This window comes from Pygoscelis adeliae, unplaced genomic scaffold (genome assembly GCF_000699105.1).
Source record: "Pygoscelis adeliae isolate BGI_AS28 unplaced genomic scaffold, ASM69910v1 Scaffold308, whole genome shotgun sequence".
Lineage (NCBI taxonomy): Eukaryota > Metazoa > Chordata > Aves > Sphenisciformes > Spheniscidae > Pygoscelis > Pygoscelis adeliae.
In genome coordinates this window covers 3,846,390-3,871,740 of record NW_008825306.1, presented here as the reverse complement: position 1 = coordinate 3,871,740, position 25,351 = coordinate 3,846,390, and the positions used below count along the sequence as shown (strand labels likewise).

The 25,351-nt window shown below is 37.1% G+C and overlaps 1 protein-coding gene across 1 annotated transcript in view; it reads left to right on the top strand.

Annotated features, from left to right (window-relative positions):
• Nucleotides 1-25,351, top strand: part of USH2A (Usher syndrome 2A (autosomal recessive, mild)) — a 401,100-nt gene that overhangs the window by 135,871 nt on the left and 239,878 nt on the right. The window contains exons 21-27 of the mRNA XM_009330219.1: nt 8,545-8,675; nt 14,668-14,794; nt 15,461-15,562; nt 15,716-15,721; nt 17,063-17,236; nt 17,749-17,879; nt 23,906-24,179. Of these exons, the coding sequence (XP_009328494.1) occupies nt 8,545-8,675; nt 14,668-14,794; nt 15,461-15,562; nt 15,716-15,721; nt 17,063-17,236; nt 17,749-17,879; nt 23,906-24,179 (945 nt within the window). The remainder of the gene's footprint in view (nt 1-8,544; nt 8,676-14,667; nt 14,795-15,460; nt 15,563-15,715; nt 15,722-17,062; nt 17,237-17,748; nt 17,880-23,905; nt 24,180-25,351) is intronic.

Below are 25,351 nucleotides of genomic sequence, written 5' to 3'. Positions count from 1 at the left end.
TTGTATTGCTTAAAACCTCTGTGTAAACAACTGGATGTTGGCTCTAATGGCAGAGGAATGCTAACAGATAATGGTATCATCTGCATATCCATATCAGGTTTCACCCTGATCTCTCATGTATGTTTTCCTGAGGTCTTCATTTATTTATTTAGATAAATCTAGGTAGTCAGACTGTCAAGTTCCTTTTGGGTCTCACTGAACTCTCAGATACGTCTTGTGTCAATATTTTGCAGATTGTCATCATGACATTTCTCTTTTCACTGGGAAGTTCTAAAGTGCCTGTGATAAGGTAGATCTTTGCTTTGAACTTCTTCCCTTTTACTTTCCTTGAATGCTGTCTTGTTTGTGTGTTGAGCGTGTGTTGGAAAGCTTCTCTGCTCCCTATCTGCCTTTCCCAGACAAATTCATATGCTTGTATTATGTCTTTTTCCTTGTGCACTGAGTGCAGCAATCCAGTCTTTTTCACTTTATCTTCATATGAGAGTATTCTCATGTCATAATCAATCTTGCTCTGAGCAGGTGTTTGGTTTTTTTTTAAAGAACTACTTTGTATAAATATAAAATCTTTAATGTATAAAGTATGGTTTATTTATTTTTTCCATGGTATAAAGAACTGATTGGACAGGTCTGGAATGGCCTGGTTAATTCTAAACTGCAGCTATTGATGTGCAGAGTAATATTAATACGGACTGAAAATCTGCTCTTTAGGGAAGTCTTGTGATGTTCTGCATAATATGCAGTATTTGGGGAAGGTTAGATTAAGACCCTTTTTTGGATACATTAGTGTTTCTCAAACGTCAGTAAATACCTAGTGTCTAGGTAATTTTTCTGAATACACGTGGGCATTTTGCTGATTTCATATATATTTAAGGCTATGGAGAACAAAACAGTAATGAATTTTTCAAACATTACACAACCTTACACAAGTGATATTGGCCACCATTCTTCAGGAAGGAATATGGAGGCAGGGGGTTTAAATGATGGCTCTTGGGTGACGTACCTCAGTCATTGGCTGCGTACAGACTCAAGGTCTCCTAATTTTGAATCTCTTGATTTCACCACTAGGTATTACACTATTCCTGAAAAAGCATCACTCTGTAAGTGAGGGGATAAAGTGCTACTAATACATCAAATCTTATCAAATGACTTTAAAGTTATCTTAGCTTTCTTTTCACCAAGGTTTGCTGTAAATCTTTCTTACTAGGGAGTAGCAGGACTCGTGTCCTTGCTAAAAGGAGAAGATTGATTTACTATATTCATATGGAACCAGCAGTTTCCTATGAGTATGCAATAATGAATTGGAATATCCTATAGCTTTTACCCCTGTGCAACACTTTGGGAGACCTTAAAGACTGGAATATGTTACAGAAGTCCATTTGATAGAAACTTATAAATGTATGTCTTCTGCATAGAATAACAGCATAACAAATCTTTTAGTGTGTGCAATATTCTTATTCTTCAAATACTCTAATTGATTGTTCATTGGGCTCAGTCAGCCAAAAGTGGAGAGAAACTTTGTACAGACATCATTAGTTTTTCTCCATTTAAAGATTAATCATGAAGAGCTCTGGCTCTTTAATTCTGTAATTTGTATATTTAATGGGCTGCTGCAGAATCTATGACAGTAATTAGCATAGCCTGAAAACTCATTAATACGCAACAACATGATTAATGCAGCATTAATGCAAACATGACTGAAGTTATTTGGGTTATGTAGTAAGAAGATTAAAGCTAAAATGTCCTGTTTGTTTTACCACTAGTGGGTATAATGGGGTAGCAAGGAAAATAAGAAAAACCAGGTATCAAATTAGTCATTTCAGTGTAAAAGAAATACTCGATTCTCATCAAGAGGATTTGGGGTTTTGCCTGATAGATGATTTCCACAAGAAGCGTTACATATTTCCCCCTTTTATTCATTCATCATATTATGTATCTATGCTTGTTCAACCTTTTAGTTTGACTTAGCTTTTTGGCAGCTTGAGGTATTAAGAGTATGTAAAAAAAAAAAAAGTCTTCAAACTGTGTCATTCTGAATCAACTTCAACTTTTTCAAAATATGGGGGGTTTGTACAGACTAATTTTAAAAACAATGGATTTTCAGCTGCTTTTGGTTTTATTATCATCACAAAAGAAGAGGGGCTGCTGACCTGCAACTGGAGACTCCAGTTACAGCTTGGAAAAAGTTTGGGGAAAAATTTTCTTTGTGTTTGTGTGTGCATATATTTGTGTGTGTACATATGTATATGTACATAAGTTTGTGACTTTTAAGTGTATATTTTAAATTTCTACTAAAAAACCAAAGCAGCTTAAGAATGGACAGCGTTACTTGATTGATGGAAATACTAACTCAGTTTAACGTTTGTGATGATGAACTTGAAAAACGTTTTCAAACACATTAAGGTAACAGTAAAATATGGAGCCTGATCCTGTACCAAAGACAACAAAAGATGTTGGATGGATTTGGGAAGAATACTTTCCAGCTTCTCTCAACAAAGTCCAGAAAGCTATAGGCTGTCACATAGTCTGAAAAACTCCTTCTATTCAGCAGAGGATCTTCATGAGTATGTCATCCTGGCCAGTGTCATGAGTATGTCATCCTGGCCAACGTGTCCAGAGAAGGGCAACGAGGCTGGTGAGGGGTCTGGAGAACAAGTCTTATGAGGAGCGGCTGAGGGAGCTGGGGTTGTTTAGCCTGGAGAAAAGGAGGCTGAGGGGAGACCTCATTGCTCTCTACAACTACCTGAAAGGAGGTTGTAGCGAGGTGGGTGTTGGTCTCTTCTCCCAAGTAACTGGTGAAAGGACGAGAGGAAATGGCCTCAAGTTGCGCCAGGGGAGGTTTAGATTGGATGTAAGGAAAAATTTCTTTACTGAAAGAGTGGTTAAACATTGGAAGAGGCTGCCTAGGGAAGTGGTTGAGTCACCATCCCTGGAAGTATTTAAAAAACGTGTAGATGAGGCGCTTAGGGACATGGTTTAGTGGGCATGGTGTTGTTGGGTTGACGGTTGGACTCGATGATCTTGGAGGTCTCTTCCAACCTTAATGATTCTATGATTCTATGATTCTATGTCCAGGAAAGTGTCCACTGAGCTCCTTCTTTTCCTCTAGTTCCATTGTCCATTGCGTGAAACTGCTTTAAATACTGATCCATTTTTGTGAAGTCTCTCTTCTTATTTTTTTGAAAGATGTATTTTTCTTATAGAGAATACATTTTTAAATGTGTTTTAGCTATTGTAATGGCATGTAGTATGCAGAATCACTCTCACAGAGAGAATAACAACTAATAATTAAGTGGAAGTGTATAGTAACTGAGAATTTTACTCCCCATCTATCCTCTTCCCAGTTAAAAACAAATTTTGTTTTATTTCTGTGGGAAAATGTACTTTGATTAGGCAAAAGCATTTGTACACAGTCTTAATGTTAAGTAAATGCTTAACATTTGTCATCTTGAAGGGATTGCTGAGAGCCTAATGCTGTAGTCAAAATTTTATATACAATTTCTATTAATTTTAGTTGGCATTATGCACAAATAAGGGCTTTAGTAAACATAAAGGGATTGCTTTCTTTGCCAATAATTTTCTGTTCATTTGATTGGAATGTACAATTATATAATTATTTACACCATTTCATATAAAGAGATAAGTAGAATGAAAATACAAATGGTGTTTGTACTATTGTACAATCCTGGGAGAAATTGCACTGAAAATGGATGTGCTTCACAGATTATGCAAAATCCTTTTCTAATAATGCTTTGTGATTTTCCAGATATTCAGCAGGTTTGGGTTTTTTATTTTTTCCAACTGTAATGTACACTGTTTTCCTTTTATGATTTCCAAAGTCCACAAAGAAAATGTTCATAATATGTTAGGGTACCTAGTTATTATTCTTACATTTTAATCTTATGCATATGGGTTGGTATTTGATGTATTTGTGAAAATTAAACTAACGGTTTTCTGGCTGACCGCATTCAGGTTGGAAATACATTGATATGACTGTTCTTGTCACTTTTGGAAAGATTTGTTCATGTGGTTATATATGGGTTTTGGTGAAGGGGCATGGGACTTTTGAGACTTGTAGCAACTTCTATGTATTTAACGAGTCTAATAACTTACATTTGTTGGCTATTTTGAGCTGGACCCTGAACATCCAGTTGTAGAGAAAGGTACTTTACAGGTGTTTTAGCTGAGTGCATGGGACAAAGGGATTAGTCTTAAGTAGGTCACTGCTGAAATCTCTCAGCTGTTATTGTAAAAGATGTCTTCAATTACCTTGCCCCTCTGCCTACATTGTTTCCTCAACTCTTCTCCCCCCAAATTTTAAAAAGTCAAAAGACATTTTTTGAGTACTTTGAATGTTGTTGTATTTTGAAATGCTGACTTTTTTTTTTTTTAACTACATTCAACTCAGTTAAATTGGAAAGGTGTTTCACAGGAAGAAAAACCTTGTTAGTTTGGGTGAATAAAGTTTCTTGGTCAAACCCCCCTATTCTTAACTTTTCATTTTGCAAGAAAACATGTTTAATGTTAGTCAGAAGTTAGTCTTGTTGCTCTAATATATAAATTGTTAGTATATGTTATGCTAATCTAGGAGTCGCTCTAATTAATTCGTTTTTCCCCCGTGACTACCAACTGGCTTTTCTAAACTCAAAATAATTCCGTGTGCTCTGTAAACTTGCTTTAAGCAAAAACGCAGTCAGCCTCTAAAGAGCATATTCTTGCCTGTTAAATACTTTTGTGCAGATCTTGCAAGCTATGTTGAATTGCGGCAGAAGAATCTGAATCCAGATATGAATCTGAGTCTGAATCTGAAATGTTGCTGAAGTTCAGACTTGCAAACCTTACATGAGGGAGGCAAGGAGGGGATATAAACATTGTTTCATATGCATTTTCTGTATATGCATGTATATTTCATGTATATGCACCCACAAAAAGCTGGTTTCTGACTCATCTGACATTACTGTAATAGTATATCTTTTTCGTTTTGATATCAGCCCGTTACTAAAAGGAACTCTCAAAACGGTGTGCCCTCGCAGGGTAGCGTGCTGATATTGCTGCTCAGTTTAATGCCTTTAAAATGCCTGCATTGGTCACCCACATCCTCATTCCTCTACTAACCTGGATGTGCCATCTATGAAACTAGGATAAAAATCCAGTCACAATCCACTACAGCATAAGCTGAAGCTCTGCAGATCCTTGTAAAGGGGTAGAGTCTGCCCTAACACACTTTGGGATACTTTAAAACGTTATTATTAATGTTAGTAATTTATGCTACTTGTCCTTTTATTACTGTGTGTTCTTCTTTTTGTCTTTTTTGTTCACTGTATACAATGCTTGTATTATGTTTTGTACAATGCCATTATAATTAAAGAAATTCAGTTACAGAAATTGAAGAAATTTCTTTATTTATAATTAAAAGAATTCTGACAGCTTCTCCAATTGCAGCTATAATCTGAAATGGAATTAAAGATTTTATTTGAATGACATACATTAATGTTTAATTTGTAGTAGACTTTCCTGTTGTTTTTTACCCCAGAAATGTGCTTTTCAAGTTCTGTGGAACTTTTCAGATTTTCAAAGGAAAGGTTTCTGTGTCCAGGTTAAGTAAGATCCATTCTCAGTACTCAGTGTCAATAAGGCAAAAAAATGACATACACCTAGCTGTTACAAGTCTGAATGGGATTCCTGGCTATGTTTTTGTTTTGACCATGAAGTCCAACCTGGACTTGAGAATCTTTTCAGGTTCTTTTTTTAATTAGTATGTTCCTGTGAAAAATATTAATTTCACAAGTTTTTACCTTCCAGTGAAAATATTACCGATGGGGCAAAAGTTTGCTTAATATTTGGTTTCCCTGTTGTACTCACTTCTACAAATACAAGAAAATATTACTATTTGAGGTATGAAAGTACTTTTTTATAGCTGGCTTATACGAACTTCCTTATCTCATGAGAAACTCCAAAGATACCTCAACTTAAAGGGGCAGAGTCCTTTTCTGAACTATGTAATAGGTGACAAATGAATTTAGAATTTCCTGTATGGGCTATTACTGAAGACGATGGTTCCTGACTCATCAATACGTTATATGAAGCTAGGGAGCTCTACAGGCAGGAATTAAAGTTTGTGAACCTCTTCAGTATCCAAAGAAGAAAGCAAGCTCCCGCATAGCATTTTGGAAACTTTTAGAATTACTGCAATATTACTGTTATAAACCATTTAGTTTATATTTTCTAACACAACATTATAAAATAATAGTGCTTTTGCAGAAACTCAATTATTTTGTTTGTGTTTGTCCTTCTGAATTAGGTGTGAGGAGGGATCCTCTGGTCTTCAGAAATGTCTTTTGGCAGCTTGATAAAAATACTGGCAGCTCGTTAAATTAACTGTGCTCTCCAGTGCTGGGATTAGAGGCCATCAGTCTCACCCTCTCCAGCAGATACTGCAGCTGGAAATACCTGGAACCTCAAAGTACAGCAATAGTGGTTATTTCTGAGCCAGGCAAAGCTGTGCTTTTCATTAAGTGTATGCACACTATTTATTGAGTTTTTTACTTTCTGGGCATTACTTGTGTACAACTGCTTTTTGTAGGTATTTTAATAGCGTGACTGATTTTCATTGTCTACAGAATATGTTTCATATCTGTGAGTGCAGCATGTGATGTGCATGAAAACATTTCTGTGATTAGGAAATGGGGTCAAAGGATATTTCTTACAGGTATGGGTAATTCGCAAGCATGATCTAGTGTGAATGTGTATCAGAATTATAATTCTTTAATTTTTTTAAATATGGATGCTGTCTACAAGAAAAAATTTTGTCACTTATTGTTTTCTCCCTGACATAAGATAGTGAGAAAACTCATGGGTTGAGATAAGAACAGTTTAATAACTGAAATAAAATAAAGTAGTAATAGTAGTAATAATAATAATAATAATAATAATAGAAGAATATACAGAGCAAGTGATGCGATGCAATTGCTCACCACCTGCCTACCAATGCCCAGCCAGTCCCCGAGCAGCGTTTGCTGCCTCTCGGCCAAGTCCCCCCAGCCTATATACTGGGCATGACGTCACATGGTATGGAATATCCCTTTGGCCAGTTTGGGTCAGCTGTCCTGGCTATACTTCCTCCCACCTTCTTGTGCACCTCCTCGCTGGCAGAGTATGGGAAGCTGAAAAGTCCTTGACTTAGTATAAACACTGCTTAGCAACAACTGAAACATCAGTGTGTTATCACATCGTTCTCATGCCAAACCCAAAACACAGCACTGTACCAGCTACTAGGAAGAAAACTAACTCTATCCCAGCTGAAACCAGGACAGTGTGAAAAGACTGAATAGTTTGATGAAGTTGTGTAAAACCCAATAAATTATCCTGTTCTGTAAAAAGAATTTTACATAGAATTGTCATGGAAGTGTACAATATAGGTAGATGTTGCTATGGCTGCCTTTTCATGTCCCTTTGCAAAAAAATTAGTACAGTTAAAGCCATGGCTCCACCATAGACTCAACCTGTGATATCTGGCTTTGCATGTTAGAAAAGTTGGGCCAAATTGGGCATATGGTTTTGTAATTTTCTTATTTGTTTCTGTAAGATGATGTTCCAGGAGATAGCTTAAAAGAAAGGTGTTATAGTCGTAAAAGATTGGTGGTTATCCAAAACTTGTTTATTCATAATTACACTTCTCAAAACTGGATACATAATTTATGAACTGTTTCATTACTGTGTCCTTAGATAGTTACTGAGTAAGTTTTATACCATGGACAACGATATTCTAACATTTACAAGCTGTTTAATTAGCTTATTGTTATGATATTTTATTTGTGGCAAAAAGTAATGTAGAAAAGCAGTTGTTTTTTTTTCTTGTATGTGATTTGAATGACATTTCATGTGCTGAGACAATATTTTATCAGAAGCCAAATGGAGGACTATTGATAATGATCTGGAAAAGTTCTTAATTAAGGCGAGTTCATCAATTATTCCTTGGGATATGTCCAATTTTTGTAAAGACTTGTTCTTTTTCAGGTGTTCTTTGTGCACTTAGATATCTAAAGCAGTTGAAGAATATATATAAATATGCATATAAATATGTGTGGCTGTATATCTATATCTGTCTTTTGGAACCAAACCCGCACTATTCTTCATAGAAATCCTTCCATGCAGGAGCCTCATTCCTACTTTATGAACAGAAATGTTAAGGGACAAGTGAAAATCTACATGTAAAACATCAACTATTAGAATAGTATGCCAATATTTGAATTACATTTTTTTAAGAAAGAAGTTACTGAACAGCATAAGTCACAATTGCATGTCTTTTTTTACAGATGAGTAAGGGCTCTGAAATCACAGACATTTCTCTCAAAGGCTGGTTCAGTCTGGATTAGTAAAATTTCTCCTGCAGTGACTTGGCAGGGGTTTTAGGTGAACAAAGCTTTCCGTGATTTTGGTTTGCTATTTTACTGCTGTTTTTAAAACAACTTTTTGTTTGTAATTACACTGTTAGAATGCATAAGAACCATTTCTGGCATTAACCATCTGCTTGCTTTTTCTAACCAGGTATTAAAGTGAAATTTAGAACCCAGGAACCTGATGGTTTGATTTTTTTCTCTGCATCACCTGGGAATCAAGAGGAATATATTGCACTTCAACTGAGGAGTGGGCGTCCTTACTTTCTTTTTGATCCACAGGTACAACAAAAGACAGGATCCTCTAAAAATAGCATATGTTATTTCTTTCAGTACGTCTTTACATACTTATCCTTTTTTATTATTATTATTTAATTGATACAAGTTATCTGGCTCTTTAGAACCCTTAGGTAACTGGACATTTTGGGGAGAGAAACACAAAAGCTTTGCTCTTTTTTTGTGTTTGCCACAATTCACGACTTTATTTTTGCATTTTTATGGGTTGGGGTTTTTTGTCAGTACCACCAAACACCACTACAGCTTAAAGTACCAAGATTTCAAAGGTGAGCAGAACTAGTTTTTGAATTAGCAAATACAGGTTATCTATTTTTAGTCAATTATTTTTAAGCCTCCCGTCTTGACACTTTGTCTTTTCCTACTGAAATCAGTGTGTTGCCATCAATGTGATGAAAGTAGTCTCTCACTTCTAGTAATAATGACTACAGCAAAGACATAAACAATGAGGGAAATATTATCAAATAAATTCCACAAAATTAAAAATAAGGCCACATTCCTTGCATTTCTGTTTGGGTGTTTTCTGTTTTCTCTGCACCCCAAAATTGGATCTCCTCGTGGAATAAAAAAGCATTACGGACTCACTCATATTTCATAAGTATAGAAGAAACTGTAAGTAATTATCGGGTTTTCTAATGATACCGGCAGAATGTGGTATCGTATGTATCCACATACATGCGTCCTTTTGATAAGGTTACCGCTGCCTCCGTGTTGCTGGAAGGCCTGGTCGCTATATCAGCCCTGTCTTCCGTCGTGCCTCAGTGTCTAATTATGTGATTGTGTCTACTGCTGCGAGGGGGTTGAGCAGAAATGCTTAATGGTATGAAATGGTGGGGATTTAGAGATTTGACGATCCACTGTTAACCTTTGCTTCCTGAGCTCTGCCATGGTCCAGGCACTGGTGCTCCCTGAACGTGCAGGGGTGTCGCGCAGCAGTGAAGCTCCTCCTCAGCTCTGGAGAATCTGTAGAGGAGGCATGGTGCTACACAGAGGCTAGCATGTATGCGATCCCTGTGCTAGAAACCATTAAATCTGCTTCTGTCCCCAAGATATAAATTTCCATTATTTTCACTGCGTATATACACAGACTATATCTTCTTTTCCTTGCTGCAAACTGAATCAGTGTGTACTTCAATTTTTGGGACCATGCTTAACATTGTTGTTAATGTTGCCCTCATCCACATTTTAATAGGTTCTAGTTCTGTTTTACCTGTTTTACACTGCTACCTTCACTTAACTGAAAAGGAATTTTTATTTCCTTTGCATGATCCTTCTAGGTGTAATAGTTTGATTCTTTTTTTTTTGGTTGTTTGTTTTAATGGGAGTGGATATCTTTCAACTAGTTTTTTAGTGCTTCAAATAGTATTCCTAGCCCTCCTTGCAGATTTGCACCTTCTGAAGTAGCTTTATGTCAGCATCATTCCCTAGATGATGTATTTGTTTGGATTCACAGTGTTTAGGGAATGGGGAGGAAGGGGGACAGGTGGAAGCGTGACTGGTTTGGGGCTTTTCTTTTTATCCCTTTTTTCCCCACCTTTTAACTGTAAAAAATGCAGGTCTTGTCCATATTCAGTCCCTAGAGCTTCTCAGTTCAGCAATATTTTCAAGAGTTACTATCTTGAATTTTAACAAATTAGTTGTTTATGAATATATCTCTGTTTATCTTTGTGTTTCATTTGAATCGGCTTGGGACAACTCTGTCCCGTGCTGATTTTTATGACCATCACTTCCATATTGTTCCCTCCTCTTACAAAGTCTAAAATAGCCTATATTGCTGGTTCAGTGACTGTTTGTAGAAAAAAAAACCCAATATTTTCTTCAAAGCATTCAGGAATAGTATAGGTCTTAACATTTGATTTGCTATGGATATATCTTGAAAGCTAATGTTTTCTAATTTCTCATTAATAAACGTGGAAGAGATTCCTGTGCCTTCTCAGATTCAGAAGTAGGGTACCGTGGCCTACATCAATACAATTCTTTTAGTATCTTTTTCTAAAACTTTTACCTGTGATAATTCAGTTATAAAAATTTTTCAGTCTTCTGTATCCTTAATATGCTGTGCTACCTTACTATCTTTACCTTTGTTTCTATGTTTTCTACATAGTTTCTTTCTTTTTTCTTTTTGCCGTTATTTGTTATTCCTGTCCTATAACATCAGGTATCATGTTCTTTAGCAGCAATTCTTAATCCTTCAATTGTGCATCACAATTTGCATTAGTGTGCAAATGCTTTAATTACTTCTTATTGACATCATGTGGTTTCTTAACCAGGTTATATGCATTTTTTTCTCTAATTATGGTCATGGCATATATATGATAAGCATTTATGGCCCTGCCTCTGTGCTCTTCTCTTAAAAGCTGCAAAAATTCTTTTTGATGACAGTTGTGCCTCTGCTGCTTTTTTTCTATAGCAGTGTGGTGTAATACTCTGTGCTCCCTTCCAGCTGTGTCCTGTCGCAGGTTAATTATTTTTACCCTTAGTCCCTTTCAGGATTCTGGTATGTATCTTCGCTCATGATCAGCAGCGCATTTTCTCTTTGTTGCATCTGCTCTGGGGATAGTCCTGCCAAGTCTTCTTAGTGGGGAATCTTCAGCAGCCTAACTTCTCCCTTCTCTTAGTGTTAATTTCAAATCCTTTTCTTCCTGTCTATTCATACTTCTCTCAGTTTTATGTACACCACCATTCATCTAGCTGTTGTCTGACGATCTCTTTTGTCTCCCCTTTGTGTTGTCTAGCTGCTCGTTTTTCCTTCCTTATTGTTTTATTGTCATTCTTTGCAGGTTTCTACTCATGGTCCAGGAAGCATGAGTTTTTTTACTAGCAGATGTCTTCCTCAGTCTTGTCTGCATAATCAAATCGTTCCATAGACCTTCCTTCAAACTCATTGTGTCTGCAAACCTTCAGCTGTCCGTGGAGTTTCTTTTCATCATAATGCCTTTAAATCCTCCCCTGAACTACACAATCAACTCTAGCTAAATTTATAGTTATATTTCAGTGCCTACAGGTCATTTGTTCTATCTTTTTCCCAGGGAAGCACTGAATATTTTATACAAAGTGAAATCACTAAGAGTGGAAATTTAAGGCCAATCTGGAGCACCATTTTCCTTAGTGATTAGGACAGTCTTCTGAGGATAGAGTATCGGGATTCTTCTCACAGTATGGAGGGAATTGGATCCAGCTCTTCCATTTTAGAAGATGATCCATTTACTAAACTTTACAGAAAAAAGGCGGAACACTCGATACTTTTCTTGTTGCCTGTGGTTTGTGCAGAGGCCGAAGTAGTAGGCACAGTCTGAAGGTGAGCTGTTACTCCCAAAAAAAGGAAGGTGGAGAATAGCTAGCTATGAACCCCGACTGTACCTTGCGGCTTGGCACTGGCAAAACTTCAGTACTTGTCCACCTTCTTAGTCGTAGGAGTTTGGGCATTGGAAGAACTTGACTGGGAGAAGTGTAGTTGCATTCAGACTTTGGCACCTAGACAGTATCTTTGAGGATCAATATTTGTGATGTTTCTACATATTTTCATGAGTGTAATCATCAGCATGAAGAGCCGCAGAGATTCATATTTACTTAGTTGTTACTGAAAGCTACTACAAATTAAAACTTATTGTATGGCTCAGCAAACTAATCCAGATTTGGTTCCCTATGAGTAATTTCCAAAATGCATAACAAGCCGTTTCACAACAGGATGTTTGAATGCGATCACAGTGTCACTCGAGTGGTTCTGGATAAGACGTTGTACAAAGGCCTCCAATGCAGTGCATGCCGAACCCTGAACGCCGTCTTTTTTTTTTTTTTTTTCTTTTTTTTCTCCTGAAATTAAGCACAGGTTAGCACATATGGTTGTGTGGTCCCAGATTGAATTGGTTATAAATAAATGTGGTTTCTGATGTATAAAACTGTTAATGCTCTAGACTGTTGCCAAACATAATATGAAGAACCACTTATTCAGGCACCTGATCTTTAGAATGCAGCATCGTTTGTAACAATTTTAACGCTAACTAAGTACACTTTGATGAGACAGCATTTAATAAAATGCTCATTAATTTCATCATTAGCAAGGGTATGCTAAGAAGTAAGCCAGTTTCTTATGTCACGCCCAATTAGCATCCCATGCTAGTAATCCCATTAGTATTGTTGAATTCACTAATGGAAAAACTAATGGGCATGCTACCAGGGCACATTAATTGGGCATGACACCAGTTCTGGTTTTAATTATTAAACTACGATAATGAAATGTGTGTTTGTAAAATATTAAAATGTTGAAATAGGAGAGAAGACAATAAAAAATAGTATATGAAAAAGTGCACATTAGTATGTAAGGATATATAGCTTTGTATTGTTATCATGGGACAGAGGGCTGCTGTACAAACTGCCTCACTACCAAGATGTTGGCTGAATGGAGTAGGAAATGTGCTGTAAATATTCATGGGAAATTATTTTTTCTGTAATTGTGTACGTATGTACACATCCTATATCTTTTCATACATAGGATACACAGTGACAGTCCCCAATTCAAAATGTACTGTAAAATGTGTACTGTGTTTATAAATCTGTACGCTGACAAGGAATTGCTAATAGATGCACATCGCTAAAGGCAGAGTACTGAATTTTAACAAGACCTTTTTAGTATTAATCACAATAGGTTGTTGTTTTTATCAACAGGTTTTCTTCATATGCGTAACTCTAAGGTCCTTGAGCCACAAGGAGTACTAGAAGATCTGGAAAAACCAAAATTCAGAACTGTCTGGTTTGCTACTGCAAAGTAACAAGCTAGACCCCCAAATTATAAGGAACCTTTTATTTTTCTTTTGCATATTTTTTGGAAATTGTTTTTTTTTTAAGCTTGTCTTAAGCCATAAAGTAACTGCAGAGGTCATGATTCTTTAATATTATGTAGTGCCTATGCAAAGAAATGTTTTCCATTTAGTAGTTGCCTGCTACATAGGACAATTCTATTTTGTGAATTCAGCAGAATAACTTTGAGTTCCCACATGGTTCAAGTACAGTATAAGGTCCTGAGGCAATATTATAGGAATTATTGGGGAGTTAGAAGACTATTTGGATATAAATCTCAGGAAAATTCTTGAAACACATTAATTTTATTGCATCATTGTATGATTTTGTGGGGTATTTTGTTTGGTTGTTTACAGTCTCGAGATTTGGCTTGGCAACAGCATCTGTTGTATTCCTCTTACTCAGCAATTCAGAAGAGACATCTCTGCATTTTGTCATGGATGTCTCTAAATTCACTCCCTCATATAATTATATTTTTTGTTTTAATAAAACAAGGTAAAAATTACAGTTAAATTTAAAAACATTTTTACAAGCACCCCTTGTATGGTAAAAACATCCTCAATAACAACCTTCTATTTTTTTTTTTCCTGGAATCTCTTGGTATGACCTTTTCCTTCATAAATGTATTGTACTCTCTCACCTAAAAATTCAAGTTCTTTTGATACCAGGTCAACAGGGACACAACACACATCTTCATGCTGTCCTACAAATACATCTATTTTTTGGGTCCCTTCCTGTAGACAGGCACTGCAGTCAGCAATCCTGATACGCAGTTCCTTTCTGTGGATGGCACATTGAATCATGGCCATCAAACTTTACAGCCACAGCAATCCATAAAGTAGTTAAATAGAGACTTCATTAAAAAAATAAATAAAAAATAAAAAAATCCGAGTGACATGACCCTCAGTAATTTGTGCCTCATCCTCGTCTTTGTCAGGGGAACTACACAGGGTTTTCTATTTTTAATAGAAACTGAACTGGATCCCTCATTTATTATTTGAGAAGGTTAATTTAGTGGGGAAATCAGTCCTAAACATCATTCAGTATTCTGAAAGAAGTTAAACAGAGGACTTTTGTCTTTATTTTTAGATGTTTTATACCACAGAGTGGTATAAAGAGTAAGGTATAATTCTGAATCTTACCTTCATGATATTCTAAATCAGATTCTTCTGTTAATAAAAAGGGATCTGCGGTAGCAGTCACTCCAACTAATGATGGTGGAAAAGAGTACAACGATAACAGTTGGCACCAAATAATTGCTACAAGAATTCAAGCACTGGGAAACATCACAGTGGATGGGCAGTACACAGGTAATCAATCCAGTTCCATTTTGCTTTATTAGAATCATAGAATAGTTTCGGTTGGAAGGCACTTTTAAAGGTCATCTAAGTCCAACCCCCCTGCCGTGGGCAGGGACATCTTCAACCAGATCAAGTTGCTCAGAGCCCTGTCCAACCTGACCTTGAATGTTTCCAGGGATGAGGCATCCACCACCTCTCCGGGCAACCTGTGCCAGTGCTTCACCACCCTCAGTGTAAAAAATTTCTTCCTTATATCTAGTCTAAATCTAGCCCCCTTTAGTTTAAAGCCATTATTCTGGTATTACTCAGGGTAATATAAGCAAGCTCACTTGCTTACTTTTCCACTGCCTGTCTTCATCCATACAGCAAAAAAATTCACTCAGTTTTCTGACAAAATCACTACTGTTTTGTCTGTGATTCTGAGGTATCTGTCCACTGTGAATCTTTGGTAATTTAATACTAACTGTGAGGAGTTTGTCTTTTTGTGCTTGTGACTCTATGATTGTGTTAATATTCTTTTCTAAAATAGAGTTATGAATATTTCCAGGATATGTATGGGCAAGGATTAGGATATTGTGTTACATTAGCCTCTTTTCTCAAATGTCAATATTCTGTTATTGAGTTGAAAGTCTGTGGAAAGCATTGAACACAAGAGTAATGACCTATTTTGTTCAGGTTCTTCCTTAGCAACTAGTGGCAGTACCATTATTGGAGAGAACACGGGAGTTTTTGTTGGAGGACTTCCACAGGGTTATACTATTGTAAGAAAGGATGTAGGTGAGTATGATTGTGGTCTGTATAATATGACAAATCCTGTAAGTGGCACTGAGTTAACTGCCTTTGCGGTACTGTGGGCTGTATTGACATTGTGTCAGAAACATGAGGGCAGTTCTTAATTTGCATAACTATTTACATAATTGTTTTAATCAGAAATAAGTCTATACAGTTTCTTGAATTTTATGTTTCGGGATAGATTGAAATACCTATATAGCTGATTTCATCAGCAGTAAAGCGGTGTATGAGGTCTGTGTACATTTTAATGAATTATATACACAGAACTAACTGGTACGCATGTGAAACTTATGGGTATGTTTTACATTCTAGATTCCCAAATTCTTTTCCAAAGTACACATACAAATTGTTTTTATTAGCTTAAGCACGGGGTTATGCATCCCACCTGGATGCAGGGATACAAAATGCTGGCCTTTTTTGGTGTGAGTTTGGATCCTTCAGGGATTGTTGCATTGAACTCAGTGGTGTATGAATATATCTGTATTCTACAGCTATATTTATGTGGAGCTGGATTGTAGCCAGCTTTCAGAAAAATCAATAAACATATGTCTTCATATATAAACTTGGTATATTTACCAAGTGTATTCTACCAGCAGATAACAGAGAGGTGACTGCATACAATACCAGCATACGATCAGCTGTTCTCAGTGGATTCATGTCTAGGCTTTTGTTGTTCTCATATTAACCTGAAAGCCAAATTGTTTGTATTAAGTTTGCATTCCTACCACTGATAAGGACGTGAAATCTAGTTGATGACTTGATGTGAGGTACACTGGAGTACAACTTCCTCTACCTTTCTTTGTGTCGCTTTAGTAAAACCAGAAATACGTGCACGTGTTCTTCTAAAACTTTGGTTCATAAAGTAATCCAGGATGCCTCCCTCAAAAACCTCAGCTAAATAATCAAAATGAGATTGACTATAAATACCATTCAAGAGAACACCGCCTGTAAAACCTGCTTTAGAATTTTGTCCCCAGTAAAGAAAGAGGTAGCAGCCATGAATCGCTTTTTTTTTTTTTTTTAATCCAAAGAAGGAAAGAAGAACTTCCCAATGAAGCTTCTAAACGTGTATTCATCTGCCTTAGCTTTTGCAACACTGTTTCTTCCTATTCAGCAGATGCATGCCTTTCTTCACAATTATTGTTTTGTTTAAAGAGGGTAAACCTGAAAAATTTCCTTGGAATCTTCACAGAGTAGATTTACGCTGTTGATTTGAAAGTACCTGTATGCAAAATCTCAAAAAGTTTAATATTTTCCAGCTACATAGCTGTAGCTGCTGTCTTTAGTGACTAGACCCATTCAGAAATCTGGATTTAGCTTGGAGACCAGCTTTATGAAGTGATTGCTGGCTGGTTATCAATGCACACATGGACATATAAGATAGAGTGAGCGTGTATAAAACATATAAATCAATCCCTGTGTTTAGTTGCAGGTGATTGGCTTAAAAAAAAATATTCTCCTTTTTTGCAGGGATGAAGATGATAGTCCAGAAAGGATTTGTGGGGTGTCTCAGTGACATATTTTTGAAAAAAGTGCATACTCCCTTTGAAAACTGGGAATCTTTGAACTGGCAGGATGCTGAAGAGCAAAACAATGTCTGTCATTTTTGGGAAGGATGCCCCATTGTCCTCTCAGAAGGAGCACATTTTCTTGGCAAAGGTAGTTTGCTGTGCTGGTGCACTAGCCAAGTATGTTCTTGATATATAAAAGGTGATCGTATCCAAAGTATTGCAGTGATCTGCTCTTCAGAGCAGTTTTAGCTGTATAGGAATATTTTTGAATGGTTCAAAATTTGGTTTCTGGGTTTACAAAAGACTACCGCGTGAAAGAGGAATTGCATTCACAGACAGGTGCTGCTGCTGTAACTGTATGCAGATTTGATATGCATGTAAAAGGTGAAGTTTCACTTTTGAAGAGACACAGATGCCTATAATGTATCAAAAAAATGCCAGGTAGCAGAATTTAGGACGTTGCACCAGTTTGGTTTGTTGCGGTACATTATGGATAACTGTCCTCTACAAAGCTGAGTGATAAAGGTGTAAACCTTAGTTTTGAAACCTCTGAGTTCATGTCAGAGTAGAAAGTAGCACCTAGGTTTTTGCTTTTGGTTTCTGAAACCTATTTATGTGTGTATTTGATATAACTTATGCATGTATTCACTTTCTTTCAAGGGTTCCTGGAACTGCATTCAGATGTTTTCAGTGGTGGACCGGAATTTGAGATCTCATTCAAATTTAGAACAGATCAACTGAATGGATTGCTTTTGTTTGTTTACAATAAATATGGCCCAGATTATCTTGCAGTAAGTTCAGAAATACAAATACGTATATTCAGATATGACCAGTGAGTTTTGTCTACTAAGATATGTCCAGCATTTAAAGAAATTTCAAACCAGAAGTTATTTTTGTGTTTACTTATTTTGAAATGCTGTGCACAGTGAAATGTAAGGGGAGCAAAAAGACTCCAACAAATGCTCAGAATAAGTTACATGTGTATTTATATCATAAATAAGAAAGATATCAATATATGAAAAGCAGAATTATTCTCTTTGCTGGATTAGAAGTGATTAGAAAAGAGAATAAAAGACTTGTATTAAAAGCTTTTGGTTCATTCCTGGGAAAGTATAGAGTTACCCAATTTCCCAGTTCTCATACTAGAACAAAATCAATTAAATTGTAAATCAAAAAGTTCATGATGGAAGTTCCTCAGTATCCTAATAAAGCGTTCTCTTTAAGGTATATGCATTTTTTATAATCATTATGATTTCTTCATTTCGATTTGAAACATAAGGATTGTCATATAGGCAGAAATTAGTGGTCCAGCTTAATCCCATCTCATCCCTATCACTGTTTTCCCAACACGGTAGCGGAAGATGCACAAATCCTATATTAGGCAAATTTGTGAGATAATGCCTATGAACTTTCTTTTTGATGTCTGTTAAATAAGACTCTTTCATACTCAGAAGTACTCATGCTTCCATCTTTTCCAGGATTTCCTTTAAGGTTGAATGTGTTTGTTGCAGTTTTTCAAATTTTTTTATTAGTGACATGTCTCTGGATTTTCATATTTTTCTTCCCCCAAGGATTTTGAATGTAATTAGACTGTGGTCAGCATTGCTTTGTGGGTCAACTATAGTTACTACTTGCACCAACTAGTAGGTATTACATTGAAAGTAATATATCTTTCTAGTTGATCCAAGAAGCAATCATTTACATTTAGAGATTTTTGAGGGTATTGTTACTCTTTATGCCCTAACCTGCCCTTTCTGCATTTTTATTGAATTTCATTTATTTATTTATTTATTATAATTCAGCTGTTTTGCTAATGGCTGTCATGTCACAGCCTGTTTTATTGTGTGGCGTTGTATCTAATGTGCCTTTTCTTTTAAACTTCTGACCTAAAACGTATAAATATATTTTTCTCCTTTTCAGGTCAACTATAGCTTACTCTATATTTACTTTTTGTATTACTGACTTTTCCATCAGATAATTTTTTCCTGGATTTTGAATTCTGCTAGACCTGATTGCTTCCTCTTTTTCAAGCAGCCTTAGTTCAAAAATTATAATGAGTTCCAATAACAAGTCTTGCTAATTACATGTTATTACTTTAGTTTTGCCCTCAAGTAATGACCAAGATCATGAGCTAATAGCATACGATGCTATACATACACTACTGTCCCACCTTAAAAAGACTTGTCTGTGTGCAATTCAGAGTACAGGGGCACTATTTACGCAAACGGTATTCACAGGGACAAACATGGGGCTTGGGTTCTTCTGGAGATTCTTGTGGTATGTGATCCTTGTTTCCTTTCTATTGTTCTGCGAAAGACTAACAAATATGAGAAAATACCTTCTGACTATAAAGGAAAAAGGGGACTTACTAAATTGAAAGTGCAGTCAAAAGCACAAAGTAGTTAGACAAAACTCTTTCCTTCTCTACTCGTACTTCCAGATCTTCGGCAGTTTTATATTTATATTATTTTTAACACTGAAAACTGTGATTAGATAATTTTCTTAGCATTTGTCCTAAGTCAAGTAAAATTTTTTTTATCTCACTTTACTCCTGACCTCAACATCTCCATAGCCTTAAGATGAGGAATTTTAGAGAGGATGAGTATACGCGTGCTTTTCCAACCCTTGCAGCTTTGTGTTCTACACATACATAATGATGACAGAAGGTTTTTCCGTACACTTGAGCTCACAAAAAAAGGTTAATAGAAAGTTAAAATGAGGTGTGTAGCATGTTGCGCATGAGCTACGATGTCTTTGTTAGGAGCTTTGGTCAGGAGGCACTTGCACTGCAGAACAGATTAGAAGCTGTACCACTTATCCTGAGTGCCAGTGTAAGACAGTATTCCCTGACCCTTCCCTTTGCTTAGGTCACAGCTCTCTTATTAGCTTTATAGTTTTGGAATGACTAAACTAGACACATGGCTGGCCTGCTACCAAATGGCCAAAGACTCTGTCTTGTCTTCTGCCCAAGACAAAATTATGTCCTAGAAAGGTGCTCTGTGTAAAGGTCACTTCTTCCATGACTTCCGTGCCCTGAGAATTAACTCAAGCTAGAGAGGTCAATCTGATTCTCTTTGGATCCAGCAAACTGTGACCAGATAAACAAGTACAACTCACTAGCTCTCACTCTGGCATGTGTTTCCTCATGAGTCTGTGACTGGAAGAAGGTACTGTGACTGCTGATAGAGTTTCCAGTACTGATTTTTGATGCTGACCAGTTCAACAGCAGCGAAAGCCTAAGTACGGCCGATCTTGTGTGCAACAGTGGCACCAGCTCCCAAGACGTTGTAGCCGATGAAGCTGATGTTGAATTCAAGAGCTGATTTGCTCCTGCAAAGCTACAAAAGTAAGAAAGAAGTCCTGCAGGAACTTTTTCAAAAGAATTGCACTTAAGTAGCTGCATAAAGTAAAATAACCAGTGTCTGAGATGAAAGTGCTAACCTGTGATGGAGCTAAGGAGGGGTGTGAAATAAGTGTTTTAGGGACTCAGAGTCAAAGTCTTTTCATTAGCAAAGAAGTGACTGGTACTCACGTGGGACTTGTGAAGGTGATACTCCTATTGGTCACCAGTGATTTCTTTCTGTCTGGTGTGAGGAAGAAATTCCTATTCCCTTTCCATTAAAGAATGACTGATTCTGAGGAGGCTATTGAGGGGTCTGTGTTTTTGCCTCTGCCCTCTGGCTGTCCAGTCTGAACAGGGCTGGTACCAGGCCAGAACATGTCTTTAACCTTACTGATTTTGAACTGGAAAGACCGGTTCAACATCAACATCAGTACCGCGTATTTTTTCTTTCAAAGGGCTCACAAACTGACTGTCATTTGCCAAGTTTTTTCAAGTCTGTTGCTTGTCTCTGCTGATACCCCTGAATCTCCGGATGACTTCCCAGTTCAAAGTAGATGAAGACATAATCAGTCTTGTAGCGCAACATTGGTCGAGACTGTTTTGGATGGCAGGTTTAACAAAGTGTCTTTCAGTCTCCAATGCAGCCCCTATCCTATCTGAGTTTTGATTCTCAGAGCTATGGCTGGATATTCCTTTCATCTTCAAAATCATATGTTTATAAGCAGATTGAGTGAGGTAGGGACTGGTCCCTGCAGAGAAGGAAAATACATGAGGACAAAGTAATTTAGGTTGAAGGGACCTTTTGAAGAAATTTATTCCAAATCTCCACTAAAAGCAGGGCCAATTTAGTTAAATGCCTGGAGCAACCTTATCTTATATTTGAGTATTGTGCATCTCTCTCTACGGATGGACAGTCCACAGCTTCTCAAATTCTACAGCCTGTTCCAATCTTTGACCGTCCTCATTATAGAAAGAAAAAAAAAAAATCCTGATATCTAACTGTGATTTCTGTTGTTACAATTTGTCTTTTGCCTCTCATCCTTTCACTGTGCACCTCTGAGAAGAGTCTGGGTCTGTCTTCTCTATATCCTCCCATAAGGTAGTTGAACAGTTAAGTTCTCTTCCTGCTTTACTCTTAAGACTGAACAAACCCTGTTCTCTCAGCTTCAACTCATACGTTAGGTACTCCAACCCCTGACCAACTTGGTGCCCCTCCACTGGATTCAATCCAGTGTGCCAATAGCTTTCATATACTGGAGCATCCACAACTGGATACAGTATTCCAGCTGTAGTCTCATACGTGATGAATAGAGGGCAAGAATCATCTCCTTGGACCCACTGCCTACCTTATTTCTAATACAGCCCAGTGCATGTTGGACTTCATCATTTCAAGGGTACATTGCTGATCAGTGTTCAATTTGTAATCCATCTTGACCCTCAGTCCTTTTCTTCAAAGCTGCTTTCTATGTCTAGAACACCAGTGGCAGTCCCCTTTGCTAACAACTGCAAACTTGCTGAGAGTATACCCCATCCCATTGCCCAGGTTATTAATAAATTTTTTAATCAGAATCGGTCCCTGTATTAATCTCAGAGAGATGCCACAACCTGCCAGTGGGCCTGTGGAAGCTCCTCTTGCCCCTCATGTCCTCTTCCAGATTCAGGCTAAGCTTTAGCTTTCCTAATTCCAACCTTACATGCTCAGATATATCAAAATAATAATTGTGTGCATACCGAACAGTATTAATAAAGTTTTGCAGTGATGCTTAATACTTGTACCCCAAATTCTGAAAAGCAAGTATGCTTTGAAGCATTAAACTGAAAACCTGCTCAGTTTTAGAGCTGTGATATAATGCCCTTGTTCCGTTGAGAGATGGCAGCTAAGATGTCTGGCAGAAGAATAAGATGATCTTCATGCATTTTTCGTTTAAAGTAATAATATATTTTCCAAGGACAGATTAACAGTCAAGCTTCTTTTTTTTTAAAGTGGTCCCAGAATTTTATCCAAAGCAAACAATTTATCTGTTGTTTTTCTGAACCTATGCTCAGTACCAGAGAGAATGCTAGATGTATGCAGGACTTGGCTTTTTTTTATCTTCACCGTGCAGAACAGTTCAAAGCGAACAGTGGTCCTCTATCTTTAGCTGCACTCGGGCATTCTAAATGTCAATCCAGGTCATCACAAAAAGCACAAGCATCATTCTCTGCCTGCTTTAAGTCTATGCCAAGATGAGTAAATTGGAAGAGGGTTGTGCTGAGTAGTGACCCAATGTCAAACACCGTGTCCTTTCTCCAGCTTCCAGGTCTGGTAGACTTGCTGGCATACTACTGTAGTCGTGCAGCTGAAATGCTTTCTTCACACCAGCACAGTGTGCTCCGTATTAATTCTCATCAGTGAAGAAAAACGGTGACTTGTCCAATGGACTGCTTTTTCAAGCTATACTCATCAGCCTCGATGCCATGATCTGTCCTTCACTTGTTATTGTAGAGTCCTTAGCTACGAAGGGTTAGGAACTCATAGAAATGTGATAAGTTGTGGTCCCAAAGAAACAAAGAAACAAATAAACAAAATCCTTCTGTCTCATGAGCAAGCAGTCAGTGTGCACTCTGGGACAGGACCTGTATTGCCCATGACATCTCAAGTACTGAGTTCTTTCTTCAGTTGGGGTCTCTGTTAAGGAAACACAGTCCATTTACCCATACTGCAATATTAATATTATCAGTAACCTAAATATGTCAGTTTGTCAATACTGGTGATAAGCATTTATATTAAATCTGGAGTTTTTATCTCACTTAAGATTTTGGCATGGAAACAGTAATGCCTTTTTGTGAATGTATCCATATTTTTCAACCACCAGTTCATCACCTAAGTGTTTAGTGCTCTACACCTGCCAATTTACAGTCTCAGCCCACTTGTGTTCCATTCAGCCAGGATAAAGACTCTTGCAGTAAAGCATTTGGAAACTTCTGCAGTGAAAATTTAGGTAAAATGTATTTCTATTAGAGAATTGGCACATTAATCTCAAAAAGCACATACAAAAACAATTACTTTCTTACAAGATTTAGAAGAATAAGGATGAAACACAGAATCAATGTATGCTGGAAAAATTTGAAATTGAGTTCACCTTAATCAGGTCTGACATTTCATTTCCTTATTATCTCGTCACATTCTTCTAAAAAATGAATTGATAGATAAAATACTGTTTTCTCATTCTCAAAAAAAGCAAAACAGTCCTGGTTCATTGTCTTTTCTTTCTACTTGGTTACATTAGTGCCAAAGTCAGTTGTCAAAAAATCAGAATATATTTTCCAACATTCTGAATTATTATTGTAATTTCTGCTATCCTGAAGATAAAAATATCTTGTTCATTGATCTTGTTCATTGACTCCCTTGATTATTTTTTAAAAATAACTGTCTGTTGTTGCTGTGTATGTGATGTCTCTTTCAAAATCTTTTTTCTGTTTTAAAATATATAGATTGAACTGAAAAGTGGAATATTAAACATCTTTTTAAAAACTGGCATTGTCTTTACACAAGTGGATCTCTGGTTAGGACTGTCTTATTGTGATGGCAAGTGGAACAAAGTCACAGTGAACAAGGAGGGCTCCATAGTTTCAGCGAGTATGAATGAACTGAGAGAGCAGACGCTCGAACCCCGTGTTCAGCAGCTGAAAGTAAACTCTCCTGTCTACGTAGGAGGAATCCCACGTGAGATTCAGAATTTTTATAAAGAACTGGGGTTAGAACAAGGTAAGATGACACCAAGAAGAACATATGTTTTTCAAAAACTCATGTCATGCACAAGGTGGACATTCTGCTGTTGGTACCGTAAATTGATGAATATGTAAAATGAATTTTTCCTCCCACCCAGTGTTGCTTTAACTACCAGTTATCCCTACCCATCTAGCTTTACTTAGTCCTCATCCTTTTGTAATGCTATAAAAATTCTTCCAACCCAGTGATATCTGAAGCAATCTAACTCAGGAGAGGAAACGGAGAGTAGCAAATGGTAATCCGAGATGCCCAACCAGAAGATCTCAGATCTTCATCAGAGAAAGCCAGTTCAGATAAACTTGTTTCGTTTGATCAACTTGTGTCACTCGCAGATCTGGAATACAAAACCAGTGGAAGACAGTAAACATAGCTGAAGTCACTGTAATGCGGCTGGATGCTGCCACATGGAAGAATTGTTGAGAGTTTATTAGTCCTTTTTTAGGCAATACTGATTCTGATCTAAAAAATTAAGTGCGTATAAAACCCTGAATTTGGATTTTGGCTACGTTACCATGATATTTCCATGTTATCAGGAGGAGGGGAGACGGTCATGTTTTTAGCCATCACTGTGACCCTTCTGTTCTGGAACAGGTCAAATTTCTAGGGAAAAGAGAGAAGCATTAATTACAGCCTGATACTAATGGCCTCCACAAAAGGATCTATTGTATGAAATGTAGTCAAAAAGTGTCTATTAAACTAGCTCCGTTTACAGTTTGGGTGTGTTTTTTCATTACTTATGAAGCTATTCACCAGTCATGGTGTATTTTTCAGATACTGTGGGCAAATAAGTAGCAGTCAGTAAGTGATTAGTGGGGAATCTAGTAAGTGGCTTTCAATGCATGAGCTCACATCGAATGCGTGCATTCAAGTAAGCTCTGCAGAGCTCCATTGAAGCCTTGTGATTTCACAGCTATAGAATAGTTTGAATCAAATCCATGCACTGGCATTCACAGATAGCTCAAAAATATTGGTTTAAGTATTTTTCCAGCTTGTAGGTATCACATATATTATAATCTTCCTCCAGGTTCTGTGCGCATAATATTTATGGCCCAAAAGAGCTAGCCAGTCATACCCTGTCAGTGTTGCCTCATAGCAGATGGTATAGCCTCGTGAGTGGATGCATTCGCAACTCCTGCAGCAGAGAGATC